At 32.5% G+C, this 23753-nt stretch overlaps 1 protein-coding gene across 3 annotated transcripts in view; it reads right to left on the bottom strand.

Annotated features, from left to right (window-relative positions):
- The window catches only part of LOC129939714 (uncharacterized), a 55574-nt gene that overhangs the window by 3089 nt on the left and 28732 nt on the right, over positions 1–23753 (bottom strand). The window contains exons 1-2 of one of the 3 annotated variants that reach the window (XM_056047830.1): positions 22007–22635; positions 3373–3451 (exon numbers count right to left, since the gene is read on the bottom strand). In XM_056047830.1, coding sequence (XP_055903805.1) covers positions 3373–3451; positions 22007–22282 — 355 coding nt within the window. In that variant the 5' untranslated portion in view covers positions 22283–22635. Of the gene's footprint in view, positions 1–3372; positions 3452–12231; positions 12434–22006; positions 22636–23753 lie in introns of those variants that run through there. The other 2 variants (XM_056047831.1, XM_056047829.1) reach the window with 2 other exon arrangements.

Below are 23753 nucleotides of genomic sequence, written 5' to 3'. Positions count from 1 at the left end.
GTATTTGTTCTTTTTTGTAAGAAGTGCAAATTTCACGGAGACCATAAAACTTGCTTTACAACCACCTGCCTTGAGTTTTTATCACATTTATGTGTTATATGGAGAATGCGCGCTGCATCAAATGCATCAATTTTCAATTTCTATTGGACATAATAGAAAAATAAAAACGAGGCGGTAGGGCTTAAAGGGACAACACTGATGAATTTTATAGATTTAAATCAATTGTTCAGTTAAAATAAAATTATAATATTGATTACAGAAGGACAACTTTCAAAGAAATAACTTTTCCTAATAAATGTGGCTTATATTTAAAAACTCTCAATCCAAAACAGAGAACATATGTATACTAAAAGCACATTTCAAGTAATATGCCTACATGAGTAATATAATTGAAACAATTAGGAACCTGTTAGATAAAAGATCAGGTATAAGTCACCCTTTTTTTATAAATTTAAAGGTAATTTAATTATAATGTCTACCCAACTATTTAACATCCAGTTTATAACTATGTGCCTACATATTAACATAGATGTTAAAAAAGGAACGTTTTGAATCTCTTCTGTCTTCTGATAGAAAACAGTATAAACTCAGCATAGTAGGTTTCTAAAGTTAAAACGCGCCATAACGTTATAAGTTTCTTTATAAAGGTTACGCAAAGAAAAAGGAAACATTTAAAGCTAAGCTAATGTGTTAATGTTAATGTAATGTAAACAATATCCAACTAAATTTACAAAACTAAATTTAATAACCTAGTAATTTTTTAAAATGAGTCACTTTTGTTGACCCATTCTGCACCGAATTGTGGTTAACAAAACATAGTGTATAAGCACAAGTTATCATATTCAGATGTCTCGAACCTATAAAGAAGATTTGCCTATGAAGTCAAAAAAGCTTTACAAAAAGAAAAGGGAAAGGTAGTACTTAGCTATTGATTTTGCTTGAACTATTATTTAGTTCATTCTCTGCTTGCCTTTTCTTACACTCTCGCAGATGATATGCGATGATTTTTCAAGGTCGTCTCAGATTTCTGACAAGGAATGCAAGAAGAAGCGTTTATTTTTGGTCTATCGACCGATGTGTTGGTTTACAACTATTTACATATGTATGTATATTACATATGAATGGGTAGGTTAATGTTTTTCTAGGTAAGAAACGATTTTTCATTCTGAAGGGAATAATTCCAGGATTTTGGTTTAAACTGAAATTTTTCAGTTTTAGTTTAAAATTATTTTTAGAATGCAGTTTTTCAATGCTTATTTTCATTAAAAAATAGTATCCCCCATTTGAGATTGTGGAAAAAAATTTAAAGTAAAGGTATTAAAAGTCAAATTTTACATTTTTGATCATAAAATATTTTTAAGTCGTCTTTGAGAGAAATCTAATTTTCGATTTTTGACCAAAACAATTGTATGTGGACTATTTAAAACCTTAACTTCGAAGTTTAAACTCAATCGACATAATGGTTGGGGCTGTAGGGTCGAGAACAGAAAGACAGACTGGCAGAATCGGGGCACCCGCTTTTTTCGACTTCAATTTTAAAGAGTTCTTGGGATCGTTAGCTTCCTGAAAGTGACATGTTAGTGGCATATCGCTCTAGCATACAGAATCAAGCATTTCCTCTTTCGAAATAAAGGGTGGGTACATTTTAAGGACCGATTTTAAATGTGAACCACACCTAAACGATAAGTTTTAGAATAACTCTATTTAAACGAAAGAAAAATACACTATCGAGCAATGCTCGTACAACTCGTACTGCAGAAAAGATTGCGGCTCTTCGTGAAAATGTGGCTAAAGAGCCGTTCCCCTCACTCGTCGTCGTCGTGCCCAAAAATTGCACCTCTCACGTTCGACGCTGGTGAACATTATGCATAAGGACTTAAATTTACACGCTTATAAGGTTTAATTGATTCAAGAACTAAAGCTTCGTGACCATTTAAAGCGTCGTCAATGGTCAGAATGGTGGCAAGAATCGCAACAGTGGATGATCAATTTTCGAAGAAAATCATTTTCAGAGATGCACATTTTCACCTCAGTGGATTCATCAATAAGCAAAATATGTCGATTATTATCGAGAAACCAATGCAACAACAAAGAGTCGACTGTTTGGTGCGGTTTATGTGCTGGGCAGTATTTTTTCCAAAATGAGACCGGTCAGGCAGTTACTGTGATTGGTTTTCGCTATTGGACATGATAGAGAACTTTTAATGGCCTATTTGAAGATACGTGTACCACTTGCTCTTTTGCGCGTGTTATCTCACGTGGTGGCGATATAAATTGGCCGCCAAGACCATTTGAGTTTACACCGGTGGACTTCTTTCATTTGAGGCGTTTAAAAGAAAAGGTGTACATACATCAATAAGTCAGCAACAATCCGAATTCAATCTTATTGAAAAATTGGACATTCGGATTGAGGTGTGCGCAGTTGTCGCGGTGACTATATTTGGCCGATATTTTTGTCATAATAAAAAGAATTTCCTAAATAATTTGTTTTTTTTTGTTCAATGAACACCGGCCCTTAAAATGTTAAAACCAATCACGATTTTCATGCATTTAGAAGATAAGTCCAACATTAAACCAAAGAACACAAACCCACATCAAGATGCTCAGTTTTTTTGTATAACGGAAGTAAATCTTTTATTCTTTGTCTCAAATCTGGGAAGACCTTGGGAATTATGGTACAAACGCGATAACAAGAGAATAATAAAGTAAATCATTACTTGGTCGGAAAATGCTATTGCTGTTGGCAGAAACAAAACTTGGGAGTGGTAAAGGGATAGAATACAAAAAAATATTTTGGAAAAGAGCTTTAGTTTTGTAGAAAAAAATATTTTGTATGCATAGGTCAATCACTATAGGAGTAATAATTTGTATTAAGATTATAAGTGCCTTCAGATTATTTTTATTAAATAGAGTTTCTCAAAACAAAAACAATGCATGCAGGTATCTTAACAAATTTTGGGGCAGAGGGGTTAAAAACGGGTTACTTCCTGTGTATTTTTCGACCATAGACCATAACTTAGTTCATTGAGCTTATGATTAAAACTAGTTTTCAACTATAGAACTCTTGCACAGTTCAATTAGTAAATCAGCGGACCTTTTACTACACGGTTTTAAATAAATAATAAATACACCGTACGAACTATAGATTTCATGTTTTTGTATTGAGGAATGTGTTTAATTTAACAACATTTAAACAAATTACTTTACTTACTCCATTATTTTTTATATCAATGTGTGTATTAAAATGAAATTATTGGGTACTACATACATATTTGAGAAAGATAGAAAATGTTCAGAAAAATATAAACTTCACTAAATACACATTATTTTGTTTCACAAAGTATACAGAATTTACATTGATGATAAACTTACCAAATTCAGTTTTTCTGTGCGCTTCTTGTTTTTCTAGAGCAATTTTTAAGGCCTTTGTTAGGATGTTCTCAGTCTTTTCCTGAAAACAAAACCACACAAAAACAAAACTTAGTCTTAATTTATAAGTTCAATTAAAATTGTGTTACTAAAACTTAAAAAAAAAAAAAATGCGTATTGAATTATTTATATGGATATGGAAAAAGAAGGAATATAATTGTATAATAACACAGATATGCATAGTAGGCAGATTGATGAAAATAAAACGTCTTACATTTTTGGTTAAAACTTCTTTAAATAACACAACTGTCCAAATTTCAGCTTTTAAAATTGATATTATCCGGTGCTTTATCGCTTTTTCTATTTTCCAAAGAAATTGTATAAGAGCTTTAGTTTTTAACTCTTTTAAAACTTTAGATCCTGTTATATTAAAATTATGATTTGGCATCTAAAGAACATGATTCCCAGCAACAAGACAAAAAATATGTTCTTCAAATTAAACTACAAACATCACCCTAACAAAGACATAATATTTCTTGTATCGTCATTGCAATTACTGTAGCTGTGTTTGTAATCCCGCCGCCAGCTCAAAAATTACATTTCAAGTCAACCAAAATTGTAAACTTTCTAATTCAAGATCTAAGTAGTTATTCAATCTACCAAAGTTTCATTATTGATCAGAATATAAGTGGGTCAAACTTAAACAATATATTTTATGCTCTCTTCGCAGGTACACTGCCTTAAGAAATTCCTTAACAGTAAATATTTAAGAATTGTTTATTTGAAATTTTTCACTTCAAATCATAGAGTATGGAATAAATTGTTGGGGGAAGCTTTTATAACTTGGGGATTCTGCCCCTGAACTTATTCTCGCTACGCCATTCTTCCGAACAACCCATTTAAGGAAAACGATTATTTCATACAGAATTTTGTAATTAGCTATCAATTGAAATAAGTTGAATTCGAGCACTCTTCTTTAAAGAAAAAAATGTAAGATAGTGTCTTTTTGAATTTGATTACGATTAAATACACCGTGTTGCCAAAGCCTTCACACATTCCACTCACTAATATTAAAGGGTTTTACATTAATAGAATATGATTTCCATATTTGTCACTAATTTAATTTAAATTTTATCATCACCAATTTGTGTTTTGCTATAGAACTGTCGCAACTACACAACATGTTGCTTTCCAACCATTTTTTATTTCAAACGTGTTGCTAAATTTCGTGGAAATACCAAATACCACTTTCCGATGACATTATCATAAAATTATTATTTAACTCTTTGACAGTTGCAGTTATTGCTTGAACATCTTCCTTTGCCTTTGTAAGGGACTTCATCTTTTACAATTAGATTTTAAGTTATTGATAAAAATAACATATCACTGCAACAATTTTGTTCGAAATATAAACAATTGTATATAAAAAAGTTATATTTAAAACTTTTACTCGATAATAGATCGAATGATATTTAAACTGTTTTCATACACAAAACTTAAAATGCATTTTTCCTTTATTTAAAGAAAGCTTTCTTTTTAAATTATGTTCTTATTCTTAAGTACAGTCTAAATAAATAAGTCAAACAAAGAAGTCAACCATTTTTTGATGCTGTTATTTAAATAAATTTTAATATTAGAAACTACATATATGGCAAGTTTTGCATTCACAAAAAAAATTTAAATTAGGGATTTTAATCAAACAGGACATTAAAGTAGTAGAGAAGTCGAAAAAAAGTGGGTCACCCGATTCCTTCCATCCGTCTGTCCTGGCCCATACAGGCAGAAATCGGTTTGTTAAATTCGAATTTGGGAATTTGGGTTTTGAGCTGATTCGCGTTAGGCGTTTTTTTTGCATTCTTTCTTTAAGACTAAAAATAACAGTAGTCAACATATACTTTTTTCGGTCAAGAATCAAAAATTCGATTCGAATTTCTTATACGGCCATAATAATATTTAATGATGAAAATGTCATTGTTGTTATTAAAAAAAAAAATATTTAAAAATTTTTCGAAATTCGATATCTCTAAAATGTGATCATTTTTTACGAAATTTATATGTAACATAATATATTTATAAGCTCTATTTTTGAACTTAAATTGAAAACATTTGTATATAAGAAATTAAGTAAAAAAACGCTCTAACGATTTTCAAATAAAGAATTTGAAAATTGAGGTTTTTTAAAGACATCAAATGGCATTCAAATTTTTGAAAACAAATTTTTCTTGGTGGTACATTTTTAAATCCTAAAATACGGGAAATACTTTCAAGCCGATTCTTTAGATACAAGACCAAGTTCGTGCGAACCAGACTTGAATTTTATTTGTAAATGCTAAATAATCATTACACAATTAACAAATGTGGTGCAGAGTCTTTAAAATCAATAAAACACAAAACACGAGATCTTAACTATATGGCAGTTTATTTAAGAATCGACCCATACAGCTATTGATAGAAGCTTTTATAACATTTAGCATAATACGGTACATTTATGTAATCTTGAAGATCATACGATCATTACCATTGAAATCAAAGCAATGGAATTGGTTTCTATTTACTTAGCTTAAAGACAAAATATTGCAAGTATAAGACAGTATGGCTTGCAAGAACAGTGACTACTAATAAATTATCGCCTACAGATCGGCCATCCTGATCGTGAAATCGTCCCGATTACATAATACAAAATAAAAATAATATAATATCGATAATAAATTCTTGAGAACTTATAAAATCATTTGACATGTCAATCGTGTAAGAACTTATAAATTTCGTGTAAATACATAGAATATGTAAAAAAGAAATTAAATTAAATGAACATTTAAATAAAGAAAATTACAAATCACATTCAAAGCAATTAAGAATAAAAAGTTAAATTATAAATTTGTCGATAGTAAATCCATTGAGATTATTAGTGTGGGCGCATTATAAAATGAATAAGATTTATTAAGTTGACTTTTATTCTTAAGATGCATTCATCTTATCATGCTTCAAGTCAACGTTGGGTACCGCGTACAATCTCATATTGCTCGGAGAGCTTATACCTTTGTAAGGTAGCCGTGATAATTGTAAGCCGTCGATGTCACCAATAGCATATCTGTCATTAGGTAGGACGCTTTTAACCTCGTATGGTCCTCGATATTTGGCCAACAGTTTTTTATTTATTCCCGGAGTGGTGACGACATTTTTTACCATAATGTAATCGCCAGGTTTATATTTTGTCGGACTTTTATGATGATTGTCATAATAAGTTTTATTTCGTTTTTGTTCCCTTTCAATATTGACTTCAGCTTCATCCCTAATGTCTTCCAAACTCTTTCCTTCAGAGGCTACCTTTTCAACTAAATATTCTCTGACCTTGTCACAAAACTCTCCTTTCTGATTTCTACCAAATAATAAGGTGCTTGGAGCAAAACCGGTGCTTCGGTTGACACTGTTGTTGATAGCAAACTCAACTTTATCCAAATGTTTGTCCCAACCACTGTTCGATGAGGCTTCACACTCTTTTGCAAGCATAGGTGTTATTATGCGGTTAAGGCGTTCAACCTGACCATTAGATTGTGGGGAGTGAGTTGCCACTTTAACATGTTGAATATTGTTGGCTTTCATATACTCAGCAAACTCCTTTGAGGTGAAACAGGTTCCACGATCTGATATTATGCGATTTGGTCTTGAAAAGTTGGCAAAATATGTTTCTAAACAAGATATAGCTTCTTTACTCTGAGTGCTTTTAGTCGCATATAACTTTGCAAATTTGGTAAAACCATCAACTACCACAAGAATATGTTTCTTGCTAGAACGGGAGTTAGGAAAAGGACCGAGATGGTCGATATGTATGGTATCAAAGGGAAGCTTTCCTTTAGGTATAGAGTGCAGAACTCCTTCGGTTTTCCCTGATCCAGGGGAGAAATAGATGCATTTGAGACACCCTTTAATAAAAGTCTTGATCTTGTCCTTCATTTTAGGAAACCAATATAATCCGGACAGGTGTGCAAAACATTTCTCGACCCCTAAATGGCAAAGCGCTTCGTGGTGTGTTCTAATGACCTGATCCTCCATATGAGATGGGACGTAAAAAACTATTTTATCTTTAATCTTTCGATAAATCAACCCATCAACCATTTCATACAAAGGGCTTTCAGTCCTACTCAACTCTGCAGCAATTGAAATTATCTTAGGGTCAAGTTTCTGGGCAGCGGCTAGAACAAATTCAAAAGATTCATCGTCTATATGCATGATATTAAAAGATCTGCTCAAGGAATCCACATGTGACATGCGATCACTTTTTCTATGCTCGACCGAATACTCGTACGCTTGCAGCTCCAACGCCCACCTTGAGATACGAGGATTCAACGATTTTTTGCTTAAGGTTTGCACTAGAGCCTGACAATCTGTCACAACCTTGAACGGAATTCCGAGAAGATATATTCTGAATCGTTTTAATGCATAGATTATAGACAATGTCTCCAGCTCGTAGCTGTGGAATTTACTTTCAGCAGGTGTCGTACGCTTGGAAAAGTAAAATACCGGATGGAATCTTCCATCACTTTGTTTTTGAAGCAACACCGCTCCGAAGCCTTGCGCACTTGCATCACAGTGTAACTCTGTGATGTTATGTGGACTGTAAATTGATAAAACTGGGGCTGAAATCAATTTATTTTTTAACAATTTAAAAACTTCTATTTCCCTAAAACCAAAAATGAATGGAGCATCCTTTTTAAGTAGGTCGTATAAAGGCTTTGCTATGTTTGCAAATCGATAAATAAATTTTCTAATATAAGAACACAGTCCGAGAAAGCTATGCACATCTTTAGTTGAAGTCGGTGTTGGAAAATTTTGAATAGCTTTGAGGTTTGCATCGTTTGGGCTGACACCAGCTTCGGTTATTCTGTAACCTAAATAAGTAATTTCTTTTTGTAAGAAAAGACATTTGTCCAACCTGAGCTGCAAACCCTTTTCAACGACTATATTTATGACTTCTCTAAGAATCTCCATGTGCTCTTCAATGGTTTCGGTGGCAATAAGTATATCATCTAAATAGGTCATGATTTTTGATTGTGAAATCATTTTCCCAAACAAATACTTCATATATCGTTCAAAAACAGAAGGAGCATTTCGAAGCCCGAAAGGCATCCTTGTGAATTCGAACTGACCAATGGGAGTAGTAAATGAAGTATACTTCATTGAATCATCTTCCAGTGGAACGTGATAAAATCCGTTCCTTAAATCTAGGGTTGTATAAAACTTTTTATCTTTTAACCTGTCAATATTGTCCTCAATCAGAGGTAACGGGTAGTTGTCACGCTGAGTAATTTTGTTCAACTCCCTAAAGTCAACACACAGCCTGAACTCTTTATTTTTCTTTTCGACAAGCACAATAGGGGACGCGTATTGTGAACTAGATTCTCGAATTATACCCTTATCTAACAAATCTTTAAGAATCTTTTCAAGTTCAATTTTGTGTGCAAAAGGCAATCTTCGCGGAGGGCAATGAAACAAAATATCTCTAGACAAAACTATCCTCATCTTAAATTGACTTTCTTTCAAACAAATTTTATCAGAACTCGGGTGAAAAACTGGTCTTACTATCTCTACAACACTTTTCCGAATATTAAAAGGTAAATCTTCATTCACTTTAATTTCAAACTCTGAATCCTCATCACTGACGTCAATATTTAATATTTGGGAAACAAAATCTACACTATCATTAACATTACTTACAGATCCATGCAATTGATGACATTGACTCGACGACATTACAGACTTATTGACACCAGCATGCGTTTGTTGACAATCACTTGACGACGACGGCAACGACAGACTTGAAACACGATGACTCTGGACATTGATAGATTCTGTTGATAATTCATTCTCTTGACTCTCAGCTACTTCGCTGGTTCTTTGCAGCACCATACCAATTTTCTCAATGAAGTTTCTACCGAGCACAACAGGATAGGTCATCGAATGATTTTTAACTACAAGTAAAGAGAGATTAGTTGGAAACTTATCAAAAAATATGAGAGAGTTAACACTTCCCAAGACACTAAGTGGGCTGTTGTTGACGCCGCAGTAGGAGCGACTGTTTGGTTCCAACGGTGCGATCATAAACGGTGACAAAAATTTCTCTTGAATAAAACTTATTGGACTCCCCGAGTCCAAAAGCGTTGTTAAAGTGATCGAACTTTCTGCATGGCCATGTACAAACTTATAAAAAACATCTTTCTCGAAATCATTAGCTGCTGAAGAACGTTGTTTTCCAGAACCGCTGGATGCATGATGGGAAACATTGTTGTTGACTGCTGGATTCATCTTGCTGTTATCATCTTGAAGTGTCATAACCGGTTTCTTGCTGGGACAGTTGTTGGCAATGTGTCCCCGGCAACCACACTTGAAACAGGTGAACTCTTTCTTCTGATGATAAGAGCCAGTAGCTGGAGCCACATTTGCGTCACGTTCTGTTGTTGTTGGGCGATTACTTGTCCGAAATGTATTGTTTTGTTGTTTGCTGCGATTGTACACTTGATGTGATGTACTGGGCTTTGCTGGCAAATTGTCACGACTGTTGTTCTTGTATTTCTCATACTTTCGTAACGCGAGCTTGAGCTCATCGATGTTATTGGCGTTGTAAAGAATGCTTTTGTTGACTTCTGTATCGGCAATGCCTTTGATAATAAATTGGATTAGGTCTTCTTCTTCCACGGGATTATGGGATGCGATTTCTTGCATGCACAAAACATATTGTTGAACAGTTTCATCTCGTCGTCTTTTTCTTGAGCTAAGTTCACGAAAGATATCAGCTTTTGTTACATAACACTTAAACTCACCAACGAGTGCGTCTTTCAGTTCTGTCCAGCTTCGTAACTTCAGGGTTCTCACGAAAAGCCTTGCTGTACCACTTAGGAGTCTCTTCCCATATATAAACTTTGTGCGGTCGACTAAATGAAGAATTTCTGCATACTCATTGAAATGTTCAACCCACCGATCAATAGGGAAGTTATCATCTCCACTAAATGGACACATTAAATCTTCCATATCCTTGAAATTATGCGAAGCATGTGACTTTTGGTTTGAGTCTGCGTCGTCCATCTGCAATTGTCTCACTTTCTGCTTCAGTTGAATTATCTCCTCTTTCTTTCTACAAGCTTCTCGAAGAAGGTTTAGCTCCTCATCGATCTCCTCGCTATCATCATTAGACACGTGTTCCTCTTCCATGTTTCTAGCTCCTTCAGGCCTATGTTCTTGAACCAATCTTAAAAGATCTTCCTCTTCATAGCCTGCAACTGCTTCCTCTACACGAAGTCTTAACGTTGCTTTACTACCATAAGTTTGCATATTCAAAGAACGCAAAACATTTTTGAGAATAGCAACAGTTGCTACTTCTAGGAACTGATCGAATTCTTCTGGCATATTAACTTGTTAAATATTCTCGAAATTTAAAAATTAAACTCAAAATGACACTGTGGTAAGATCCCACTTCTGAAAACTGTGGTGCAGAGTCTTTAAAATCAATAAAACACAAAACACGAGATCTTAACTATATGGCAGTTTATTTAAGAATCGACCCATACAGCTATTGATAGAAGCTTTTATAACATTTAGCATAATACGGTACATTTATGTAATCTTGAAGATCATACGATCATTACCATTGAAATCAAAGCAATGGAATTGGTTTCTGTTTACTTAGCTTGAAGACAAAATATTGCAAGTATAAGACAGTATGGCTTGCAAGAACAGTGACTACTAATAAATTATCGCCTACACAAAGGTTTTTATTCAGTTTAAATAATTTAATGTCGTAATTAAACAATTTGAATTCGAAACACAAGGTATCATATCCGTAGCAACTCGATAGATACCACAAATTCGTCCATCACGTAGAATGTTTTTCACGATAACCGATTGTAAACACTTCTCTATATTAATAAAATAAAAAAGTCCTTAACATTAAAATAGACTCACACTCTTTTCATGTGAATATTTAAAAATGCGTATTGAGTTGTAATCTAGAACTTAATTTCTGAAACTATGAGAAGTCACAAATTGGAATTTTGTGAGCTTATTTTGTAAGGAGTCGCTAAAATTTGAATTTTCATTTGTCACATTGACGACGTATTTAAAAGAGCCAAAATAAAACACAGTTATTTTATGTAGTTTTTCTTTATTTTTATATATATTTTGTGGAATTACTTCAATTATTTAAATTCTTTGTTTTAAATTACAGCGCTATGCAAAACGTATATTAATAGGATTATAGTAAGAAATATATGAAATAAAAAATTATAAAAATTAAGTTTTTTTTTGATAAGCTAAATGGCGTTTACATTTTTGAAAACAAATTTTTTTGGCAGGTACATTTTAAAATAAGGAAATATTTGTTTGCATTGAGTTATTATGGATGGATGCTGGTCTTTGAGATAAAGCTGACGTTAAAGATTGTGATGAAGTACAAAAACTCCCAATGGGGAGTTAAACGGTTGCATGTGGTTTTCATTAATTTACTTGACGTATTACCTAGACTTTGAAGTCGGATTCTAACTCAGGCCATCAAGAATCTTTAGGAAAACTCAATTTGATATCAATTACGAAAAACATTTTCATTCAAATAGACAAACATACGCAGAATGAATTTTACTCTCAGTCATTTACACAAACTGTTCGTACCAAGCTCAAATAGCAAACATTCGCATCTTCACAATTAAAATTAAAAAAAGATTGTCTGATAACAAAATTCATGCAGAAAAGCGTTTTATATCTACAAAGCTATTGTAACTCTCCATTAATAAGTTATACTGGATGCATAAGGCTACAAATGCTAGGTTTATTTAAGATGAGGTGGCCAAGGACTTTTAACATCTAGACACTCACTTTATCTACCCACATGATGATATTTAATCGTCTGAAGATCCTTGTGTGTCGAGTAAATTATTATTATAATATATAATATAAGTTTTCTTTTCTCTTAATATATTTTATTTATTCCTTTCATGAGAAAAATTATAAAACATTTATAGGCAACTAAGTTAACAGCATCACAAAGGTGGTTGTGTAACAGTTATTCGAATACGAAACTCACAATATTCATTTTATTATGTTTATGTACATATTCAGTGACCACTGTTTTTTCTTTATTTAAATTGTTTTTTTTATTATGCATTTAACGAGGGGATAGAAACTAACGCAACGTTTAAAATGACGACGTAAACAACAGATATTCAATTCTAAGTCATTCTAAAAAGGACCAAAGTCTTAATTGAACCGAAAAGGAATGACGTTGGATGTAAACACAGCCAGTAGAACAGACGAAGAAAAAGCTCCTTTTTGGCAACGATGTGGCATTGGGGCTTTTGTTGGGAAGCTTACTGCCTGCAAGTTTGTTTGTAAATATTGGGAAAGGATACAAAGGGAGAAAACGAATAAGGGCGAAATTCTATGTCTATGGATTATTTTATTTTTCTTGCAGTTGACAACCTTGAAATAAAAAAGCAAACTTTCCTTGTGGGTGGTTTTTTGCAGAACCATTGGATAACCCATTTTTTTTTATATATCTTTGTTTACATTCGAACCCTAGATGGGTTTTGTATTGTTAGACTTTTGTAAATAATATACATATAGGCATCTTAGGTTGTCTTGCGTTTTCCTAACAAAGAGATTGGGCGCATGTCACACGTCATCACCAAACAACAGAACTTTGAAGTTCAATGCATGTGATCATAGCATTTTACTTGGGTTGCTGTTTGGGATGGCGCCTGCCATTCCATGGGTAACATAAACGGATTAATTTTATGTTGGCAACTAAAATGCAACGTGCCATCAAGGCCATATTCATGAATGAATGAGCCAAAACAAGGACCGTCAGGAGTAAAAGCATTATGGTACAAGTATGCACAATTGCACAAACATATGTACATAATATATAAATGTAGATGTATCTGCAAATATATATGCATACATACATGTATATGCCTATTTATATGATGTCCTTAAATGTTTATAAGCTATGAATCGATTTTGGCGTCTCTGGGTTTTGACAGGGACTCATTTATCTTTAACCTAATAAACAATACAAGGACAAATCCAAATTTTTACTCAATAAAAGGGGAGGGAGTTCGGGGGGGCGGTGCAGATTGTTACACACTTACCATAAAATAGAACTTTCGTACATAATCTACAAATTATTTTAAATGCCTGCGAACGCTGTTGAATTAAATTTGACTTTTATCTGAATTATATATGTATATAATACACAGGGTGCCCCATACAAAACTTTTCTAAAATATAATTTTAATACTGTTACTGGGTTTCTTTATTTTGCATTAAATATAGTTCTTTTTTAAAGATTAAAAATCTTCAGCTTCATTTAACAAAAAATGCCAGCGTTTTCAAGTTCTACACTGGTATTATTCATTCAAGCCATTGTTGATTGAAGATTTAAACTAAAAATGACTTGCAACTAAAATAGAATAAATAATGGAAACTGCAATGTTCATATTAATTTAACAACTAATATTTTTGCGACAAGGGTTTAATCCTATTTGGTAATGGAAAACCTTTATTGGTTTAATGGTGGGTTGTTCAAGAACTTTTAAAAACTGTGCCATAACTAGGTTATTATTGCCAAAAAAAATATTGAAACCACCATTAATAGTTAAATTAAAATTAATTTTATAACTATCTGTTAACGACTTCAAATTGGTATAGCTTCCAATTTGAACTTATGTGTGTGATGATAAAGTTTAAAAACAAACCAACATTTTTAATGTCATTTTTTTATTTTGGACATAGTAACGCTTATAATTTGTATTCATCCTTATTTGTCGTTTTCGTTAACGTAGGCAAATTCAATGCTTGGTTTCGCTTAGCAAATCTGCAATTAGTTCTGTAACTCTAATGCATTAAAATTAGTGTACATGTCTTTAATTCGTTTAATTCTAGACTATTGCCTCATTTGTATGGTGTCCTTTTTCATCCATATTTTCGTATTATCCAGAGTCAAGTATACATGAGTTAGTTGCAAAATAATTTGTATAATATTTCTAAAACTTTGCATACATTTTTTATTTTTTGGAAATTCAAGACAAAGGACCAGCTTTATTAATTTCATTTTTAAAATGTTCGTCAACTGGTTGTTCGTTGATCGACGTTTTATATCTATGTATATTCATAGCCACTCTCTCACCGTCTACCTATGTACATATAATTAAATGCTTTGGAAATAAAAAAGGTTCCCGTTCAGGAAGGGGAACAAACAAACATTTAAAAAAACAATTCAGAAATGATTCGCGAGCGTGCAGACTAAAAAAAAACATTTCGAAAATGTTTCACTGTTCCTGAAACTTTTTTAATTTTTTTAAAAATTTGTTTTTGGTCTGGGCGCACTCCAGAATTGGAATAGTAGATATTTACGGACAAATAAAGTGACTTTCCCATTTAAAACATTAGTATAGATTGTTCGATCTATTTATTTAATCCGTTAATTATCTAACGTTAATATAAACTTATAGCTATTTACATAATTTTTAATTTAAAATTTTTATTAATATAGAAATAAATAAATACTATAACAAATTAAAAATGCTTTCTTTAAATTGTTTACTTTTAACATTGTCATTAACAGATGAAATTAAATTATAAAATTTATTGAAGACTGAAATCAATTGATTTAAAGGGCTATTCATACCATAGTTAGTTCTGCTTAAGATCGGACATAAAGGTATCTGTCTTCTTATGCTAGTCAGGTTTTCTCAGATTATTTTGTGAACAAATATAGTTCATAAGAGTTATTTAGCAGCAAAATGTTTTATTTTTCATGAATATGCTTCTGGATTTACAAAACTTTAACTTGGTTTTGTAGTGAAAAAATTTTCCAGATTTAACGAAAAAAATGTCTACTATAAAACATGATTTTAAATGCAGTCCACCCCAATGTTATCCTTTAACCTTTAGTTATCTCCTTTCAGCCCCCTACAATTATTTGATCCGGTTCCAAATGAGAGCAATTTGTATATAAAGCTCTCCACCAAAATTAAGCTTTATCGGAACTACCTTGAAGTAAAGCCATTTTTGTAACTAATATTTGTGAACGGCGAGCTTTAGCAATTGCAATGGTCTGAACAATTTGTTCAAGGGCAACATGTGTTTATGTGAAGCAAATCCTTTATTACAAAAAGAATGTTGTTAAAATAATTAAAAAAGAATTATTGTTTTTCTTTGGTTAAAATTTTTGGAAATAACTTTAAAGGGCTATCCATTCTGCGGTTTCAAAAGTTAATAAAACACATATAAAATATTTCTTTTTCATGATATTTCTTTTTTAATAGAAATTTTGAACGTTGAAATTATGTGTGAAACATATTATCATTAAAATTACAACCAAGCGAATTATTGCAAGCATCGATTCTTTTGAGGGAATTTTCGTCATTCCATCGTGCGTCGTTTGCGAAGAAGTAAGGTTCAATCACACCTCCCTGACCAAAAAGCGAACCAAACAGTGACTTTTTGGGGATGTTATATACTCTCTTTAATTACTTGAGGATTCTCAGAACCCCCAATGCGAACATTTTGTTAATCAACTATATAGGGAGAAATGTGCCTCGTCAAAAAATCGTTGTTCACCGCCTGTTGTTCAAGCACTCATTTGACGTATCTACGACGACGTTGTCTCAGTTGTTGTCTGAGCTTGACTTATGTAATATTCATATTTATAAAATACCATAATGTGCCGTAAGACAGTTCTAATTCCTGAGAACCACGAGGAATCGACACATTCGGGTCTTCGGCAATACTTTCACTTACATCAGCGATATTTCCTGTGGTACGAGCGAAACAATGATGCACAGTATCTGTAACCACTCCAATCTCTTCAAATTTCTTCAAAATTTTGCCAGTTGCTTGCGTAGTTGGAGTTTTAACAATTTGTATGTGTTGTGCGATATCGCACAACTTATATAACTTAAGCGATCCATTTTCGTAAATTTCAGACAAAAAAGAAATAGTTTACAACCTAGCTGGACAGATTTCGAATTCCAACTATACACTTTTGAAACCGAAAAATAGATAAACTGTTAATAAACATAAGTTTATTTCTACTAATTTTTGAGCAAGTGGAACATTTTTTTTTGTATGCCATCATCACAGATAAAACATAAGTGCTAATGCTATTTTTCCTAAACTTATTATATTTTAGAAGAATTTGAATTTTTTCAGTGTTCCGTATTGCGATAATAGTAACATTTAAAAAGAAAAAAAATTAGACTTAATTCAAATTTATCAAGAAACATTTAAAAAACTACATAGGACAAAATCAATTCAAATTGCTCTCCCGAAAAACTACAAAAAGTAACTTATGTTGTTTTTCCTTGTGGCCACAGATTACAATCTGTAAAGAATTGTTATAGAAAGTTAAAAATATGCTAATCTTGAGCTTATTTCAATTAAATAAATATGCAGTACAAAATTTAATTTAAAACTCACGCACGCAAGGAAATCTCGCTAAAAATCTTTTTAAAGATTTTAAACGCTAAGAAATTTTCAGTTTGACAAATCGGAACGATTCAAATAACATCTTATGGATTCATAATATAATATTTTCATTATTCTTTATTTTGAAATAACATAATTTTTTATTTGAACAATTTGTTATAATCAATATTGTTTCTTTGATTGTGTCTGATTTTTAGGTAGAAATGGCGATCTCAAGGCAACCTAGCCTGAGATCCAATTAGCGCTGCAGTGCGCCGTTCTAAAAATCTAATTGTTAGTTGATGAACAATATTTTTAGCCAATCTTTAATTAGTACGACGGGTTTTCTACATTGTGACTTATTAGTAGTCATGGCAAATGTCAAGCGAAGCAGTCGTCTAAATGGAATTGTTGAATCTGAAGGCACTATTGGGTTCGTGACGTTAGAATAACTTCACCTTCAACTCTGGCGTTTAAAATTGTAGCTTCGAGAACATTGCCCATAATTTTGCATGATTAACCTTGTACCGCATATCTTAGATGCATTTTAAATTTCGAAGCAAGATAGGTGAGCATATTTTTAATAGCAAGTTATGTGGCGGCGTTCCTTTAAAATCCAGCGAATTTAAGAACTCAACAGGGTGTTGACTGATTCGAAAATTTCAACAGGGTAGTTGACTGATTCGTCAGGTTTGGCAACAGTGTTGACTGTTGTATTTTGACCCTATCGAGGTAACCGTCGGAGAGTAGTTTTCTCCGCAACGCATCCTTCAACGGAAACCCAATTTCGGGTCGAAGTAACTTTCATCGGAAGAAATTTTACAGAGTTTCGCCGACGTATTGCGTTGGATTTACTTTTCAGGCAAAGATGTGTTAATTAACCGATATATTGATAACCGATATATTGAAAATAAATAAATGCAAAATAGACAACATTTGCGTAATTAACCATGTCTTATTGTTTATGAAAAGGAAATTTTTCAATTATATTGCGCTATCGTTTTTAAGTAATGTTATAAGATGCACGATTTTTAAGTCCACTCCCTACATTCAAACATATGTTTTATGATTGAAGAGTCAAAATAGAATAAATGGAAAAAAAAATAAACATTTATTTATTTGATCAACTTAATACAAGCAATAATAATTACAAATGGATGGCCTATTATTATTTTTGGAAGCCGAACGTAAGCTTAGAGCACGAAATAAAAAAAGGAGATAATTGAGAAACGAAAGCAATGTATTTGTACGCGGACTTAAAATCTAGTTCTTATCTCAAAATTCTACAATTCTCTTCATCATCTAAATCTCTTTTAGATTCGAGAAAAGCTTTTGCTTTAATAAAATTGAGTTTGCTTTTATTTTGGAGCAGATTAAACGCAAATACAAAACAAAGCATCGCTCTCCAAAAGCATATTCCGCAACAAGAACCTGTAGCAGGATTTCAAAGAAAAATTTGTTGGTATCTGTCAAAAATAAAAATCCATTATAAGTACTTAATCGCAAAGGATAGCATTTTAACTGCATGCGTTAAAATTTGTTGGAGAGAATTCCCGATCAGCTGATCGGAGAACTACTCCGAAGCAAAATGTCTCCGATGCGTAGGAAATCAGAGAAAATTCTGCCATTAATATGAACAATATAATTACCTAAATTATAAATCTGTAAATATAAAATTCCAATCAAGGCATCATTCGAATTTAAAAACTTCTACAGCATGACTCTTTATGTGTTCCAGTTATTTTCTTTTGTCTGTTTTAAGAAATTTAAAAAAAAATGCACCTCACGCCTGAATGGGGGTAAAAAGTCCCAACCTCCCATACAATTTTTGTCTTGTCTGAAACGAAACTACTGGCTCAAGCCTTTCGGTGCACCTTATACCAATCACCATGTATAGTATAGCTATGTATTTATATATAGTTCCTGATGGATTCAAATTATTTTTAATTGACAATTATGTGGAGCAGTACACTATATAAGGTGGGATCTGTATGCATCTTGTGATGTTGTGTTGATTATTTCAAACAATTTTAAAAATTTATGTCTAGTTATAGATAAATAAATGTGGTAACGTGATGGTGTCCAAGTTACGACGATGTCGATTTATCATTCCGAATAAAGCAAAGCAACTAGTAGAAGGGAAGGATGATAGTTACCTTTAGGTTGCTATTTGTATGAACACTCTTTGGCACAGTTGTGATGCTTTGGTAGTATGCACAAGGCAAAAATCCAGAATCCTGATGACTTCAAAATTAAATTCCAGGTGCCATCCGGCATGAAATAGATGTAGAATACACCTCCCTTCCTAATTACATTTATCATCGATGGATGGCTTGATTTGCAGACAGGAGCTCCAGACAGATATTACCGGTTCCAGACATAACAGCAAACAGTCTCTATGGTATATCGATAGATACAGTCAGAGAGGCTTTTCTATTTTCAATCTGCCTTTTTTCGTTGAGTTTTAAAGTTTTAAACTTTTTGCTAGAATTCAATTTGCCTAAGGTGCTAAGGTATGTTGAAGGAAAATTCTATTTGAAGCCTTATCAGGCAGATGATGAGAAAATCTTAAAACCTTTTTGACGGAAGGTAATTTACGAGGTGCTGCAAGTGTTATGTTTAGGACGAAAGTATAGAGAATTTTAGTACTCATAATATTGTGATGTTAAGTGATTAAACTTGTTGTTTTTGTGTGCTGTGCATGTTTATTATGTTCATTTTTATTTATTTATTCATTGACATATCACATATTATATACATATGCTCATATAATACGAACTTTTTAATTGTTTTAGAGTAATTATTTTCTTAATTTATCCCTTCGCATAATTATTATCAATGTTTATAAATTTGCAAGTACTATCATATAAAGTTTTGGGTTTAACAAATTAATTCCGATTTCGTGATTTTTTTTAATTTTGTAAACAAGTGTCGCGGTGTGAAACATATGCAACTAATTGTAATTTTATAAGAATGAAAGTCGGACTCTGCTTCTTTGGAATTGAAATATTAAAACAGTTAAAAAATTGATTTTGTTGAATTCCTTAATACAAGCTTTTCAATTTACAAATCACCGGCAAAGATTTATGGTTACTTTCTGTGTACATATTTGAATTTTAACAAGTGGGGCTATGAATTTGCAAGACTAAATATTATTTTACCAAACAAGAATTCTCCAAAGTTTTAATCATCGGTGATTTAAATGTGAGAATAGGAGTGGAAATTGGCAGGTCTTGATAACAAGATGCTGAATGCGAAAGGAAAGCAACTGCTGGAATTATGGTACAAGTTTGAGTAACTGTACTGGAGACTTCACTTTTTTTATCGTCAAGGCGCACCTGTGATCGATTATACTCAAATCAAAGATTGGGAACAATTTCTTTTTGATCTTGAGGTTAAACCAGTATCCTTTTCAGACCATTTACCATTAAACATTACTTTTAAGACAGAGACTCAGTTTAATGAAAACATTATCATAATGAGTTTACCTTCTAGAATGGAATGGAAATCTGATAAGGCGGAAGCTTTTCAATTGGACTTTGTTACACTTGAACGAATGATAAGTACAAGTATCCGCAAATATCCAGGAACTGCCTAATTGATAAAAATTGATCATTATTAGAGTCAGAAAATTATCAAATTTGCTTTAACTAACATGCTAAACGAGTTCTAAATAGGATTTGAAGTATCTATTTAACGATGGACAATATTTTCGCCTTGAAAAGTATTTCAGAAAGCCTTGAGTCATAGCATATTTGCAATCTTCTTGGATTGTCTGATAGACAACTTTTCTGTCAGAAACATTATAACGTATGATTAGCATGATGTATGAGTATTGTCAGCTAAGCAATATTCTTTTAAACGATTACAAAATTTAAAACTATGATTTTCAAAAGCGAAACGTAAGATAAGCTGTAAGTGAAAGATACATTTTCAATGCAGAATTCATTAAAATAGTCAAGGATCTCAAATATCTTGGTTAAATATATACAAGTAGCATAAATATGGAGACAGATCTCAGTGATAAGCTACAAAACGTTAATACAGCAGTAAATTTCACTTGAACAGTTCGGTTTCCATTAAGAACTCTGAACTACGTTGGAATGCCTTTGTTTATACAAATTATTAAGCTTTAAGCTGATTATTTGCTTCTGAATTTTGATTGTAAAAAAAGCTGTCCTCAAATTGATTCAAGACGGTAGTAGTTTGCACACATTTTTTTATAAAATTTCTATTAAATTATTACGTATTTACGGAGAGACAATTATCATGAAATAAAATGTAGACTACCAAGGTTATCTATATACATGGTAATAATTAGAGCTCCAAACAAAGATCCTTGAGGGACGCCCACTTAGTCCAATTTTGGCATACTATTTTCAACATTTTGGCATCTCAGGAATAAATGCTTCAATGTTGTTTTTCAATGCGTCAATTGAAGCGGGCTTCTCTGCGTAGATATGACCTTTAACATAGCCCCACAAAAAATAGTCTAAAGGCCAATTGACCGGTTCCGTACGTAAAATAAAATGTTCACCGAGCTCGCCTTTCAATAAGTCCCACCCGCTTTTAAATAAATTTATTGTTGCGCGTGCTGTGTGGCATGTGTCACCGTCTTGTTGAAACCACATATCATTCAAGTCAACCTCTTGCATTTTGGGAAAATCATCTCAGTAGCGCTCACCATTCACCGTTACGATACAATTCGCATTAGTATGCAACCCGAATATTGTCCTGAACTCTTAGAACATCAAAACCACATTGTAGACGTGACAAAAGATAATGAGATTCAATGAAATCTATCAACTGACTGAACATCAACTCTTAAAATCCCTTAGAAAGAAAGGTACACTCATAAGTCCATAGTTCGACACATCATTACATCAAATTTCTCGGCCGTCAACGCAGAATATCTATTAACACCTTTTTTCAAAGGATAGCTAGGTCCTGGCTGATACATTGATCAATTGTCACTTGTCAGAATTTAAGTGGCTTAAGTAGAAACCCCATTAAAGTAAGGGAAAAAGACTTTAAACGTCTTAGGAAAAAAAACATTAAAGCAACGACAAATTAAAATGTTTTAAGTTATAAAATTTAAACTTAAGTAAATAAGTAAAAATGATATAAGTATACATACATAAGATAAGATATTTATAATAGATGATTTATAATGATGGACTACCTTCAAGACAGAACTGCAGCGAGTTTCGGAATTCTTCTCGTGACGTTTCTTCGGCCTTATCATCATGACTTTCGATGATTTTTGCCACTTTTTAGGGAGTAGGTTGTCCTCGTGAATTACAATGAGACAACGAGGCCACTTCTTCCAAAAGTGAGCTTTGATGCAAACTTTGTTGATAACAGACGTCAGAAACGCCCAATGCTCAGAAACTTCGTTAAGCGGTCCAATTAGATGTAATACAATGAGGAATTCAACGTCAATAGGATCTGTCCACATCTGAATTATTGGCCTGGAGTTTGTTATAATCCAGATACCCAATAGTGCAGTTTACAAGTATCAGTAATATTTAAGTCAAACAATTTTGGTTATTTAAAAACAAGCTTACTTCGCATTTTATTTAAATAAAAAATAAAATAACATTCGACAACAAGTTTTAAGAAAATAATTTGAAATGAACTATCCAAAGTCAACAACTAAGTTTTGCCTTCGCCCACTTACAAGTCTTTCTTCCAGATTTTTTGTGAGTTTTGAAAAAGTTTTATAGCATAATTTTTCGTTGTGAGTGAAGTAGCGGTTTTTTTTGTTTAATTCGTTTAACGTGGGTCGAATTTTGATAATTCTTGAGAGACGTTTACGCCAATTTTTTTGTTTTATTATGCCCAGAATGAAAAGATGCACACTTGCTGCTGTTTTTGGAGTTTTTGTTACCCCCCTTTATGTTTAATCTATACGAATCTTTTAAGTAAAAGTAAAAGCCATTAAGACTTCGTCCAATTTAACAGCTGCAGCACGTCCGGTTAGGTCTTGGTGTCTAATCAAATTGATTTAAGCATTTGAAACACTTCTTAGACATGTACTCGTAGACCTAACTATTAGTCTTAAAATTTTAGATCAGAAATTGAATTTTACTTAAAACACTAAAATTGTTAATTTAAATTATCCAGTAATTGAAAACGCTCAAAAACAAATTGTCTTTGTACCTATTCAGGTGAGTCAAAAAAACTTCTTTACGTATGAAATACTTTTAAAATGGGCGAAAACACGACTCGCTGTTTTATTTCACAAAAACCCTTAACATTTGTAAAAATTTAAAAAAGCATTTTCGAAAGTGTTTGTGCGTATTCAGTTGAAGAGGAGTGTTATTCAATGAGGAAGGGCGATGTTATTTTATTTACATAAATTAAGTTTTGTAATTTTAAAAATTTCCTACACATGCCAAATTCAAACTAAAATCGTTTGTTTCTGACATTTGACGTCTAAAATCCAATAAAAAGTAAGCTTTCGTTCAGTGCAATAATCGTGTAGTAAAATTTCCCCCACGAAAACGACAAATAAAAATGAGCTTTGAGCGAATGATGTGTAGGTGAAATGAAGATCGATGCACTGATATAAAGTGTGAACGATGAATGTGTTGAAATATAACGAATTAAGCAATGGTGTAGTAGTTGGCGAGAGCAGCAAAAATAGTTCAGAACGAAAGCTTTTACATATTAATGATTGTGCGCGCGTTTGTATTGGACACACATGTGGATCGTAAGTATATTTTTGTATGGATTGTATACTATTTTTTCCCACGAACGCACTTATGACAATGGGGATACTGACGATAAATAGATTGTAGGTATTTATGGTTTAAATCTGTAGAATTTAATTTTGTTATTACATTTTATAAAATTGTTATGTTAAATTAAATAAATGGCAATGACGATATAAGTTCTTCATTTGATAATAAATTTTATCAATTGAA

This window comes from Eupeodes corollae, chromosome 1, assembly GCF_945859685.1.
Source record: "Eupeodes corollae chromosome 1, idEupCoro1.1, whole genome shotgun sequence".
NCBI classification, from domain to species: domain Eukaryota; kingdom Metazoa; phylum Arthropoda; class Insecta; order Diptera; family Syrphidae; genus Eupeodes; species Eupeodes corollae.
Note: the sequence above shows the minus strand (reverse complement) of the source record. Positions and strands in the feature narration are given on the sequence as shown.